This window comes from Sinocyclocheilus rhinocerous, unplaced genomic scaffold (assembly GCF_001515625.1).
Source record: "Sinocyclocheilus rhinocerous isolate Xijiao unplaced genomic scaffold, SAMN03320098_v1.1 scaffold1435, whole genome shotgun sequence".
Classification (NCBI taxonomy): domain Eukaryota; kingdom Metazoa; phylum Chordata; class Actinopteri; order Cypriniformes; family Cyprinidae; genus Sinocyclocheilus; species Sinocyclocheilus rhinocerous.
Window position 1 is genome coordinate 727067 of NW_015644861.1, and position 13399 is coordinate 740465.

At 33.3% G+C, this 13399-nt stretch overlaps 1 protein-coding gene across 1 annotated transcript in view; it reads right to left on the reverse strand.

The window, feature by feature from the left end:
* Positions 1 to 290: 290 nt before the first annotated feature.
* LOC107758881 (protein sidekick-1-like) overlaps positions 291 to 13399 on the reverse strand; it is an 88997-nt gene continuing 75888 nt past the window's right edge. Inside the window, exons 2-4 of the mRNA XM_016576711.1 lie at positions 3982 to 4138; positions 1589 to 1695; positions 291 to 442 (exon numbers count right to left, since the gene is read on the reverse strand). Coding sequence (XP_016432197.1) covers positions 291 to 442; positions 1589 to 1695; positions 3982 to 4138 — 416 coding nt within the window. The remainder of the gene's footprint in view (positions 443 to 1588; positions 1696 to 3981; positions 4139 to 13399) is intronic.

The following is a 13399-nucleotide window of genomic DNA, read 5'->3' on the forward strand; positions in this document are numbered from 1 at the left end:
ATATTTTATGATACTTTATGGAGCTCTTTTATTATTTTGGAGCTTGGCAGCTCCAGTTCTCATTTACTCTAAATCTATTGAAAAGAGTGGTCAGAAATTCATCAAAAAGACAAATATTTTATTAAAGAAAGTCATACAGGGTTGGAAAAACAAATGACAGAAGTCAGTAAATGATGGCATTAGTGTAATTTTTTTAGACAAAACCATTTAAAGAATAAATTAGAGCTGGTGTCTGTCAATATCCATTGAACTTTTTACAGAACATGTCTCATAAATGTCAAAATGGCAACTTACACTCGATGGTTTGGCATGATCTTGAAGCCGTCTCTGAACCATGTGACCTGAGGGCGAGGGTAACTGGTCACAGCGGGAGGATTCAAGACAGCGGCCCTTGCCTGAGAGACCGTTTTTCTCTGTTCCAGTTCAGCAAAGTTATCCATGTCTAAGAGAAAGAAAGAAATAGACAAAGAGAGAGAGAGATGGAGAGGTAGTTGGGAGGTGCAATTTAGTCAAAAGAAAAAAAACATGCACATTTAACATCTCAGAATTCTGTTGCTCTGTTGGTGACATCAAAATTTAAAAGAATCAGATGCTATGAAATCACTCTGAGACAGAAGCTCTCAAAATCAATTTTCAACCTCTTTAAAGTAGATCTAAAATAAACTGAATGAAAAAGAACCCTGTTCTCATTGCATTCACATTGTAACTGGACTTGAAAGTGCATTTTTGGATCAACGTTAGTTAGAATCTCATTATTACTATGACTATAATTATTTTTATATGACAACAATGTATATATATATATATATATATATATATATATATATATATATATACTGTATATATATATATATATATATATATATATATTATATATATAAAGTCTATATATATGTGTGTGTGTGTGTACTATATATATACTTATTATATACTATATAATATATAATAATAATATATATATATATATATATACTGTTCATTATATATACATACACACATACAATTAGTATTATTATTATTCAATTGAAAATAATATTAATAATAATAATAATAGATGTGAATTAGTAGTATTAATAATTAATAATAATATTTGTAATACTGTTTTTCTCATGTAAGATACATTATTATTATTATTATTATTAATGTTCTTTTTATTATTATGTGACAAATGTGGAAATACAGTGAACCTGCAGCACTTTGCTTTCATTGTATTAGTATAACAAACTTAAGCTTGTGCAGTAGAAAGATTTCTTCACAGTCAAAAACTTCTAAGACACTCCAACATTCCTTAACCATTGTAAAATCACTGTACCACATGGCTTTTTGTGACTTTTGCTGTAATATACTTGTATATGTGAATATGTGTCCCATACACCTGGCTTATTTCAAACAGCAAATAAAGTGTACTGGAGTGACACCTTATTTAGAATTTACTGGAGTGTTTCCTGAATGTCACTTTTAGTTCATCCACAGGGACTCCTGTGCTACATGCATATGTGTGTGCTCTAGGTGAGTGTGGTGATGTGTGAAATCCATTTGTGCTTCAGCCTCCCGGACTCCCTTTCGAACAGCATACACATGTACTTACAAGCCACGCGAACATCAGCTCTTGTCTGGATCAGCGCTCCCATCCTATTCCTCACCGCGCACTGATATACACCTGCATCCTCACGCTTTAACGATGTAATCGTGTACCTGGAAGAGAGCAAGAGATCTGGTATTTACATAGTGCTTACTTGATGTTCTAGCTGTGCAGTACACACTATATTGCATACTACGTCTTTTTGAGTGAGAAACAGAGCGCATTATGCAATGATAAATGCTTCAAACAGTAGTGTACTACATTGTTGTCTCATCATAACCTCACTGTATGTTTAATTCAGTGAGTCACTTCCAGTTATTAAGTTTCTTTAATCCACTGATGCATTGACTGCTGGCAGTTTGATCCAATAATGTGCCAAGGAGGAAATATAAAAAAAAATACATACTTTTACGCATATTACGGCAGTTCATTCATCACACTGTAATTAAAAGGTCAAATTAAGTGCATTGCATTGTGGGAAAAAAGTATACCAACCACACAGTATTCTCTTATTTTGCATACTGTTCACCACACTATAGTATAAACCGCAGAAATAGTATGAGTAGTAGGGTACTTTGCTATTTTGAACACTACTCAAGACTTGGCACTTGAATATCACAGTCAAATATGTGTCATCTGTACAACATGATTTTCTCAACCTGTACAATAAACAGTTAAATTAAACAGACAAGAAGTTTGAAAGTGGACGCTAACAAGTGCTTGGATTTATGAGCAGATGGATGCGAGTGTGTGCTGTTTAACAAGAAAGATTACAAGCCCACAGGGTCAGAGCTGCTCAAATCTGTGTTGATTCAGTTTTAACAGATGACGGTGTTTAATGCAGAACTGATGGTTCACATGGACTGAATGTGGAATCAGCTGCACTGATAAAAAACTCAACACTCTGTCGGTTTTACAGACATCTCAAACGTAAGTTAAAGATTCAGAGGAACACTGACAAAAATTTAATTTCAATGCTACTGTCAAGATGAGATAGAAACAGAAGAAAGATCAAGAATTAGTATTTTTAATAGTATTTTTCAGTTGTTGTTTTTTTATTCGTTTTAGTTGAATTTTTAGTTAGTTTGTTGGTGGCACTTTGTTTTACAGTCCTGTTCCACATGTGCATACTATGTACTTGCTATATTAATTACAATAACTGGGTAATATCTAGGTACAAACCCTGAACCTACCCCTAAACCTAACCCTAACCCATGTAGTTACCTGATATTAATAAGTACTTTCATAGGTAAGTACACTGTAAGTACAAGTAAGTGCACATACTGTAAAATAAAGTGCAACCAGTTTGTTATATGTTTTTGTCATGTGCATTAGTTTTTGTTTCTCTTAAATATTAATATTTAGTTTCAATTTATTTTTTATTTCAGTTTTTTTTTTTTTTGGTACATTCTTTTTTTTCATTTTATACATATATTTTATTTTATTTTATTTCAGCTTTGTTTTTATTTCAATTAACAAAAATGGTTTTAATAGTATTAGTTTTAGTAGATAATTATGATAACCCTGTTTAGAACAACATGAGGCAATTATTACTGTTTTCATGGCAACATTTCAGCCAAACAATTAATGGTAGCCGGCCACTGACTTCCATAGTATGGCAAAAAATACTACGGAAGTCAATGGCTACCATCAACTGTTTGGTTTTACACATTCTCCAAAATATCTTCTTTTGTGTTCAGCATTAAAAAGAAATTCATACAGGTTCATAGGGATGAGTAAATGATGACCAAATTTTCTTTTTTGGGTGAACTATCCCTTTAAAGTCAAATTTTTTAGCTTTTTAAAAAAATGAATGAAAATAGACCTCATTGCTCATCTTGTAACACTGTTCTTATTATACACCATTTCTTATCTTATTATACACAACTCAAAGGTCACTGTAATAATAATGTCTCAGAAATACGAGGGGTCAAAGATGGATGACCAGACGTGAGAAAAAGGCCAAAGAAGGGAACAGGACAAATGAGATCCCAAAGGACACAGCACTGTCTATATTATTTTTTTATACTGTAGCACTATTTTGTGCAGTACAATCTTCAACACAGAATCCAATGAACTCGTTACATGGGTGCAAAATAAGATAATGGTTACTTAAACCAAAATAGTGCAACAAACTACTTTAAAAATCCCATGGAATCAAAATTTGGGATTTGTGGATTGGGGATGTTATGTTTTGCTGTTTTATGCAGCCTTTATGATCTGGAACATCTTGCCAAAGATCGCATACTAAAGCCCATATTAGTGTTATTCATGATCTTGCCTCAGAAGGACTGTCCCTGTTGCATTGTTTTTGATAAGACATGGAAACAACTCAATCAAATCAATGAAATATTTATGTCTAAGCGTGCAGACAGCAAAGCGTATGTGTTAATTATTACCTGTACTCTGGTGTGTATTTAGTGATGTCTGTGCTGTTTCTCATCCATTTGAACTCCAGCGGCCAGCTACCCTCAGCCAGACAGGTGAGCACGAGTCTGTTCCCCTCCAGGTGTGTCTGTGCACCCCCTGCCTCGGTTTTAAAGTACGGAGCGATGTCTGTAAAGAGAACATCAATAACAGAATGAAAACCCATGCTTAATTTTGATATAATTAACAGTTAAACTAATCTAAAATTGCAAAGATAGCTAATTATGATGCATGAATGAAAGCACACTCTGAGTGTAAGAATAAAGTGCTGAGCATGATATTTGAAACAGTCCAGTCTCACCATAGTGGCCAAATACTACTGTGATTAATGACAAATATATCACTCAGGCTGATTCATCAGCAAATATTTGGCCATTTCGAGACAGATAACTGTGCTTGAGTACACATTTAAATGACATCTCATTATATGAGGAAAAAATATATCTCTTATTCTCTTATGAAATTCCACTAATATTGGCACCCTTGGTAAATATGAGCAAAGGCGGCTGTGACATATTTACAGTTTTTAGCACACCAGGGTGACTAGGAGCATTAAATTGTCCAGCCATGACTTCCTGTTTCACAGGAATATAAATAGGAGGGAACACAAAGGCCAAATTCCCTTAATCATCCATCACAAGGAGTAAAAACCAAAGAATATAGTTCTGATGTGCAGAACAAGATTGTTGAGCTTCGCAAAAAAGAAAGTGGCTTTAAGAAAAGAGCTAAAGCATTGACAATCTGCATTTCCACCATCAGAGCAATAATAAAGAAGTTCCAATCAACTAAAGATATTACAAATCTGCCTGGAAGAGGACGTGTGTCTATATCGTAATAATGCACGGTAAGGAGGTTGAGGAGTTTGAGTGGCCAAAGACTCTCCAAGGATCACAGCTGGAGAACTCACTAAAAAAATAGAGCTTTTTGGCAGCAAACCCACCAGATGGGTTTGGTGCAACAGGGATAAAAAGTACCCCATGCCCACAGTTAAATATACCGCTGGATCTTTAATGTTGTGGGCCTATTTTTCTGCCAGAGGTCCTGGACATCTTGTTCAGATACATGGCATCATGGATTCCATCAAATACCAACAGATAAAAAAAAAAGAAGAGTTAAGATGCAAAAGCCTCTAAGTGCCGTCAAAAACTGTCCTCTAAAATGAGCATTTGTATCAGGCTCCTGTGTTTATGTTCAGTTATTTCACTTTAATGGCATAGAAAAAGACCTATACATTGCCATTAAAGTAAAATTACTGAACCTAAACATAGGAGCCTGATAAAAATGCTAATTTTAGAAGAAAGAACTGTGTTGTTTCTATTTTAATGTACTTTTAAAGTTTAAATCACATTAAAAGCTTAATTTGTACATTATGAATGAATGATGATGCATTTATATACCGTCACCATCAATCACAGCCGCTCGCACGTGTTTTGCGCATGAGCCACACGCAGCCCAAAATTAAACGACTTAATCGACCATGATAGCTTTAATCGATTGCATCTCTCATCGACAATTAATCGATCATCGATTAATCGTTGACATCCCTAATCTGAACTCTTCAAATCTAAACCTGACTGACTCTGCTAGAAATCTTATAATGGGCCATGGTTGAATCTTCCATCAGGACAACGATCCAAAAAAAACCCCATCAAAATCAACACAAAAATGTGTCTCTGAGCACAAAATGAAGCTTCTGCAAAGCCATCCCAGTTCCCTGACTTGAACTCTACAGAAAAAGAGTGGGGTGAACTGAAGAGAAGAAGCACCAACATGAAGCTGGGAATCTGAAGGATCTGGAGAGATTCTGGATGAAGGAATGGTCTCTGATCTCTTGTCAGGTGTCCTCCAAACTCATCAGACATTATAGGAGAAAACTCAGAGCTGTTATCTTGGGAAAAGGACGTTGCAATAACTGGGTGCCAATAATTGTGGCCAACATGAAATAGAGAAAAAAAACTTTAATTTCATAATGAGATTCTCCCCCCAACTTTCCATTGTTTTACTTCAATGATAGGTTAGAATTTTGTAAATTTTTTATAAAAGATCAAAAGTATAAACTATGCAGATTTATTTTCACAGCCACCTTTGCTCATATTTACCAAGGGTGCCAATATTAATGAAGGGCACTGTATACACACACACACACAACACAAATTAGATTTTTCTATTGTTTTTTAAAACTGCATTCAGTTTATCAAAAATATAGTAAAACATACAGTAAAAACAGTAATATTGTGAAATATTATTACAGATTAAAATAACTGTTTAATATCTTAATATATTTTAAAATGTAATTTATTCTTGTGATGCAACGCTGATTTGATTTTTTTAATTGATTTTGCTGATTTGATTTATTTTTTTATTTTTTTTGTAACAGTGTAAAATGCTTTACTGTCACTTTTTATCAATTGAATGCCTCCTTGCTGAATAAAAGTATATATTTCTCCACCAAAAAATCTTACTAACCCCAAAATTGTGAACCATATATAAAGTCAGGATGCTCAAATGAAAAAGAATCGAAGGAAGAGGAAACAAAGCTTTCATAGCGACTTTGTACTGTTTACACTTTTCAAGGATCAACCAACAGTCCTTGGGCTATAGCAAAAACATTTAGGCCATAATAAATATGGAATATAATTCTGAGAAAATCTGCAAATACACACTTACACCCCTAGACACCCAGTTAATGTGAAAGGAAAGACTCATATTTGTCAAAAAAAAATAAGTCACCTTCATGTCAGTATTGCACAGTTATTTCACACTATATGAATATTGTAAGTTATAAAGATACAAACATTCCATGTGGTCTTTGGTCATATTAAACTGATTGTACATTCACAAGACATACATTCACTGTAAGTTCTGTTGCATAAAGCAGTGGTCATTTTAGAATGCTTTTCAAGAAGCAGCAAAAGAGCATTACTGACGTGAAGCACACACAAAAGACAACTTACAATTGATTCCAACAGAATTTGATGATAGCATTTAACAACATTGACTCCAGCATGTGGTTAAGCTAACAATGTGATACTTGAGTAAAACATTCAATAGTTTTATATAATATTTGATCTTAAATTTGAAAACTATTTTTGTTGATACTTTTTAGAAATTCTGGAAAATATCAGTAAAACATTTCCATTTATGATTTTAACATGACGATTATTAACCAATAAATAGCTGATATTATAAGTCCATACTACTTTGTTAAGAAAAAAAAAACACATTAGAAATAAAACATTGAAAATTCAGCCAATACAATTTTGTTGCAAAATGTAAAATATAATATCACAAAGCTCAATATACAAAGTTGGGTATATACTGTATATCTATACATATAGTATACTAACGTAAAGCAATGTATACTGTACAGCAAATATCAACTGCTTGATTGTTTATATTGTCACAAAATGTCAACTATATTATCGCCCAGCTCTTTATATAAAGTTGGACATACAGTAAAAGTATACTGACGTATAGTATATAGCAAATCTCAACCGCTTAATTATTTAAGTCTTTGCAAAATGTAAACTACATTTAAAATTATTTACTCCACTACATCCACAATTGATGTATTTATTCACAGCTCATCGGAATGTGTCCTGGAAATGCTATATATGTATGCTATATATGTATACAGTACATGCTGCCTTAGGATTTAGGCAAAAGAAGGTATCTCAGAAAGCACCTAGATGTTGCTCATACAATCTCAGCTGGATAAAATGACTTCAGTCAGTTCTTGTGAAGCTAAAGGCCAATGCCTCAGTGGCTCCCATCACACTTGTTAGTAAATTACTCAACATTTAGCAAACGCTTTCATCCAAAAAAAGACTAATTGCAGAAACAGCCCTCCTGGAGCCACTAAGAGCTTTGCTTAAATGCACAAAGACGACAGAATAGAAATGTGAAGTATTAACAAGATTTTTACATTTAAAAAAACTGTGAGTGATGTTTGCCCATGCAAAACTAGCAGCCATTCATGTCCATAAAGTTACACTTTAAATTTAATATTTTAATACTACAAAAAAAATCAAATTCAAATTAATTGTATCATTTTTAGGGGCAACATAAAGTTAAAAATAAATATAAAAAATACAAATTAAAAAAATAGATTCAAAAATAAATTCATAAAAAGTAATAATTAATAACCAAAAATAATAAAAAGTAAATTCTTGAAAAGAACATCTCCAGTAGTTTGACAATATTGTATATATAAATAATTTGGTATTTTTTTTACAAATATTTTTATTCATAAATAACTAATAACTAATTACTATAAATAATAAAAAACATTATTTATAAATAACTTTATTTCAACTAATTGCCAAGGCAACCATTTTCTCTCTGTAGTTTAAGTAACTTAAACCAAATAAATTAAAACTTAATAAAACTATACAGACATATAAAAAAAACAAATTCAAAATAACAAAAACACATAAAAAATTTAACAAAAAAAAACAAAAACACGACAATAGTATTTCAGTGGTACTAAAATAACACTGTTGCAACCAACATGCAGGGAAAAAGTCAATAGATAAATAGACCGATTTATGAGAAGACAAAGATAATTCATGCATTCAGTTTCATTTTTAAAAACATCTTGACGAGCTAGATTAAAAGATTTTCCTTTTTTATCATGGACACTCTTATTTGTCAATGACTGATTAGCAAGAATAACATTAATAGTTATAAAGCATCACTAAATGATAACTAATAACTCTCCAGTTACTATCATTGTTTGGGACTGAAACTTTGCGCTAACACCTTTAATCCTTAACCGATGGACGATTACTGCATTCATCTCACATGAAAGGAGCTTGGTGCCGAACTTAATGAGGCAAAACTGTATTTCTTCCAGACCCAAATACACAATGTGAGGATCATAGCACCCTGTGATCTGACCTTTTTTGTGGTTCCTGTATAATGAGACGGTGTGACAGCCACATGCGCTCCCAGCACAGTCATACAGTTTTGGGGAGTTAAGTGACCCCCCCACCCATAATGCACCAGTCTTTTCCTCTGGCCTTAGGATACAGTTACCCACAGAGAAGATCTGAGCACACAGACAGGTAGAAGCAAGCATGGGTAATCAGGTGGAAGAAATGGGGTGATCAGTGACATTTACACATCAAACACACACAAACATTTCAGTGAACTCCGGCACAAGCTGTCCACACACACTCACACGTACGCGCATACACACATCACACAGATTCACGCAGCAGAAGAGACAGGGTGATCAGTGACATTTCCATAAAGTGGAGGCAGAAGATTCTCAAGGGAACGGGAAACATACACACACACACACACACAAACACACACCACTTTAAAAGTGCCTTGCGACCAGGAAATCTCTCTGTGAAGGACTATAGCTTGCTCAAAAGAACTTAAAGCAGGAAAAGTACGATTTGTGAAACGGAAAGGACAAACATTATTGATAGAATCATCAGTCTGTGTTACCTGAACTGTGCAAACTCCAGGGCTTATATAAGACATGAGAAACGTTATTTGCCAAATAAAGACACAATGTCTAACATTCAACACACACTTATTCTAGTGATGCACCGAAATAAACATAAAAAATTGACCAAAGTCTAATATCCTGGAGTTTGAACATGCAGTTTAATTTATTTTTAATTTAATTTATTCAGTTATTGTTTTCATTACATTTAATTAAAGAAATAAAAATGCATTTTCAAAGTCCAGAATTTTTAATTAAAATATTTTTTTATTTTTAAATTAAACATGTTTTAAAAGTAATTTATTAAATTATTATTTTATTACATTTAATCAAAAAATTAATAAATAAAACTGCATTTTAAACTCCAGAAGTTTAATTAAAATATGTTTTAATTAAATGTAATAAAAATAATTTAATAAATTACTTTAAACAAAAAATAAACAAAGCTGCATTTTCAAACTCTAAAATATTTTATTAAAATATTTTGAAATTAAATGTAATTAAAATAATAATTTAATAAATTACTTGAAACAAAAATAAATGAAGCTGCATCTTGAAACTCAAATTTTTTATTACATTTATTATTCAATTTAATTATTCAATTATGATTTTCATTACATTTAATTAAAATATTTTATACTCTATTTATCTTTTTCTAATATTGTATAATCTAGCTAGCTAGCTAGCTAATATTATATATTTATATAATAAAAATATTTATAAAAGTATTTATAATATTTTACACCAGTAAATTTTTTTCCTCAAATGATGTACCTTACAATAACATAGACTCCAAACATTTTAAAATGTTAATATAATATATTACCAACCATCCACAAAAATACTAAATGTATACTATTTAAGAAAACAGAATTGAATTCTGTATTATGCAGTTCTGTTTAATGCAGTCCGTTCCGTACTTTAGCATGAAGCGGAGATATGGCTTCAGCATTTCAGATTTGATCAGTTTCACATTCAAGCATCAATGCCAAAAATGACATATTAGAATAGAAATCAAATTGAAGAAGACAGATGTGTGAGATCTCTAATATTGGGTGTTATACTACAAAAGAAAAGAAAGGAAAAGAACAGACTGAGCTTTTTTGCACCTTCATGCTTTTCACACTTTTAGTTTGTTATAGGCCCACTGTTCATCACAATGTGTGTGTTTGTGTTTGTGTGTGTGTGTGTGTGTGTGTTTAAATTGCGAAATATAAAGACAATATAAAGACAATCTGTGACTCTGCAGGATTTAATTTTTCTTTACAAAGTGGTCACCTGCCACCAACAGTTTTCTTCAATCTCAAATGGCTTGTGGTATAAAGAAACAGAGAGTGTCCCTTATTTTTCTCTGCTGAAGTTTACAACTCTACCTTTAGGAAAAATGTGAACACAAAAACATGGTCTATTTCTAAGAATTTCACTAGAAACTGTTTACATTGAAGGAGGGACTTGGACCCTTAAACAACCATATAGTAAACATGCTTAGCAAAGCAAAAAGCACTTTGAACATCCCGCCAGACACATGCCTGTATTGGCTAGTTTAAGGAACAAAGACATACAGTAAAAAGCCGTATAGAAGCAGATTAAATTGTTTTAAATATCCCATCACCCTTTTGTGTTCACGTAGACATGTTTAGTTACAGCTGAGAGAATTAGTTATTCTTCAGAGGGCAAATAGAACAAATGCACAATAATTACTGTTTGCCGCTAGATAAGGGGGTTAGCGAAGCATTCAGCACATTTTTGTTTGCTTATAATCAAATTAGAGTTCAAAAGCATGCAAAATCTGACAGCTCTGAAAATGAAGTACTAAACTAACACTGTGTCACGGGTGCACACACACGAGGGACGAGGAGACGCTGGAGAATACTTTACACAAGACTTTATTCGTAGGAAGGAACCAAGGGAGACGAACTCAGGAAGACGTATACACGAAGACCTTCAACATCGGACAGAGAACTAGGGACTGGGAACACTTTATATACACACACACAGGAGGAGGGGATGACGAGACACACCTGGGAGCCATGACACATCAAGGGACACACCTGGGAAGAAATCAACTTAATCAGGGGAGGAACAGGAAACAAACCAAATAAGGGCATGGGAAGGCACATGGGGAGCAGGACACACACGAAACATGGAACAGAGTCTGACACACTGAATGAAGAGAGAGCAAACAAATAAACAGAAAGCTGAAAGAAAAGACATACACAAACGCTCACTCATACAAACACGGTCATGCTAAATGCCTCAAATTTGTAAATGTATAATGGGATGACCCTCATTCTATTGTCATATAGTCACTGCTTGACTAATGGTTTCTTACAGTCTGTACATTCCATACTAATAATTTAATAGCACTTAAATGATATATAAAATCTAAAAATAAATATCCATTTTTCATATTATAATGTTGTAATGCCTAAATTAAATCGCTGTCTAAAAATAGCTTCTAGTTTTTAGTATTTTCATTTTTAATTTATTTATAAAAAAAATAGTATAAGATTTAAAATGGTAATATCAGAGAGAGGCAGAGAGAGAGTTGTGATTAAATTTATTTTGGTACATCAAGTTAAACTAACTGAAAATGAGAAATGCTGCCTTGGCAACTAGCTGAAATAAAAAGTTTTTTTATATTTCACATAATTTTAAGCAAAAAGTCACCGCTCTCTATTTCCTCCAGTGCTGTAGTAGAAACAGCTGAGATATTGAAGACAGCATTTGTGATAATTCTTTCCTGCAGTTTTTCTCCAACAAAATCCAAATCCAGGCTTAAACACGGCTCGACATAAGATTAAGTTATCAGAGAGTCTTGCAAACACATGCCCTCAAAAGCAGAAAAGTTCTCTTGACAGTCCTGCTGTTTCACAAGGGCAACATACCCCAGAAACATCTCAATGCACTCTAGAAACTCTTTCAAATAAAACGGGTGATGAGCTCCATCTAAAGGAGTTACCATTTTCCAAAAGAGAAGTCTCTTGACATGCTGTATTAAGAGTATAACCGTTATATATTCCCACGGCACAGATCTCCAGCAAAGCTTTCAACACTAAAGAAGGGGTGATTTTCTTTCTTTTAACCTTTTCTCAAGAGCATGTCAAAGACTTGATTCTCACCGATTTTTTCAAGACATTCACCAGGGTAACCTTGGTGTGGTTGTCTTGTCTTGACGTGATGGGCAGATGGACCTCTTTTCATTCATTATTCAGATCGGTTTAGATCAAAAAGCATTCACACCAAATGTATCCTGACGATCAAAACCTCACAAAAGATAATCTACAGACAGGGAGCATATGGTAGGTAATTATTTGATATGTAGCTGCAATGCAAAAAAAAGTTTTATAACTATAATTAAATTGTGATTTTCTCAAGAACTCAATATCAGAATTATTAGATCACTGAATTCTGCAATTGACCAATCAGAACAAAGTATTCCAGGGGGCTGTGCAATAAATAGCCATATATACCAGGTTTTGTGAATAAATAAGTTATATGCAGCTGCTACAAAGAGTCTCAAAAGAACATAAAGTACAGAACAGGTGCTGACTTTTGTGTGAGTGTGTGTGTGTACCTGGTATTCCCTACATTATGGGGACCAAATGTCCCCACAAGTAAAGTAATAGCAGTAAAGTTTGATCTTGTGGGGGCATTGTTTTGGTCCCCATGAGGAAACAAGCTAATAAATCATACAGAATTAATTTTTTTGAAAATCTAAAACTGCAGAAAGTTTTGGGTGATGGATAGGTTTAGGGGTAAGGGGATAGAAAATACAGTTTGTACAGTATAAAAAATCATTGTGCCTATGAAATGTCCCCATAAAACATGGAAGCCATTGTGTGTGTGTGTGTGTGTGTGTGTGTGTGTGTTTGTGTGTGTGTGTGTGCAGGTTTGTTTTTGTGAAAAGTGGGGACATCCCATAGGCGTAA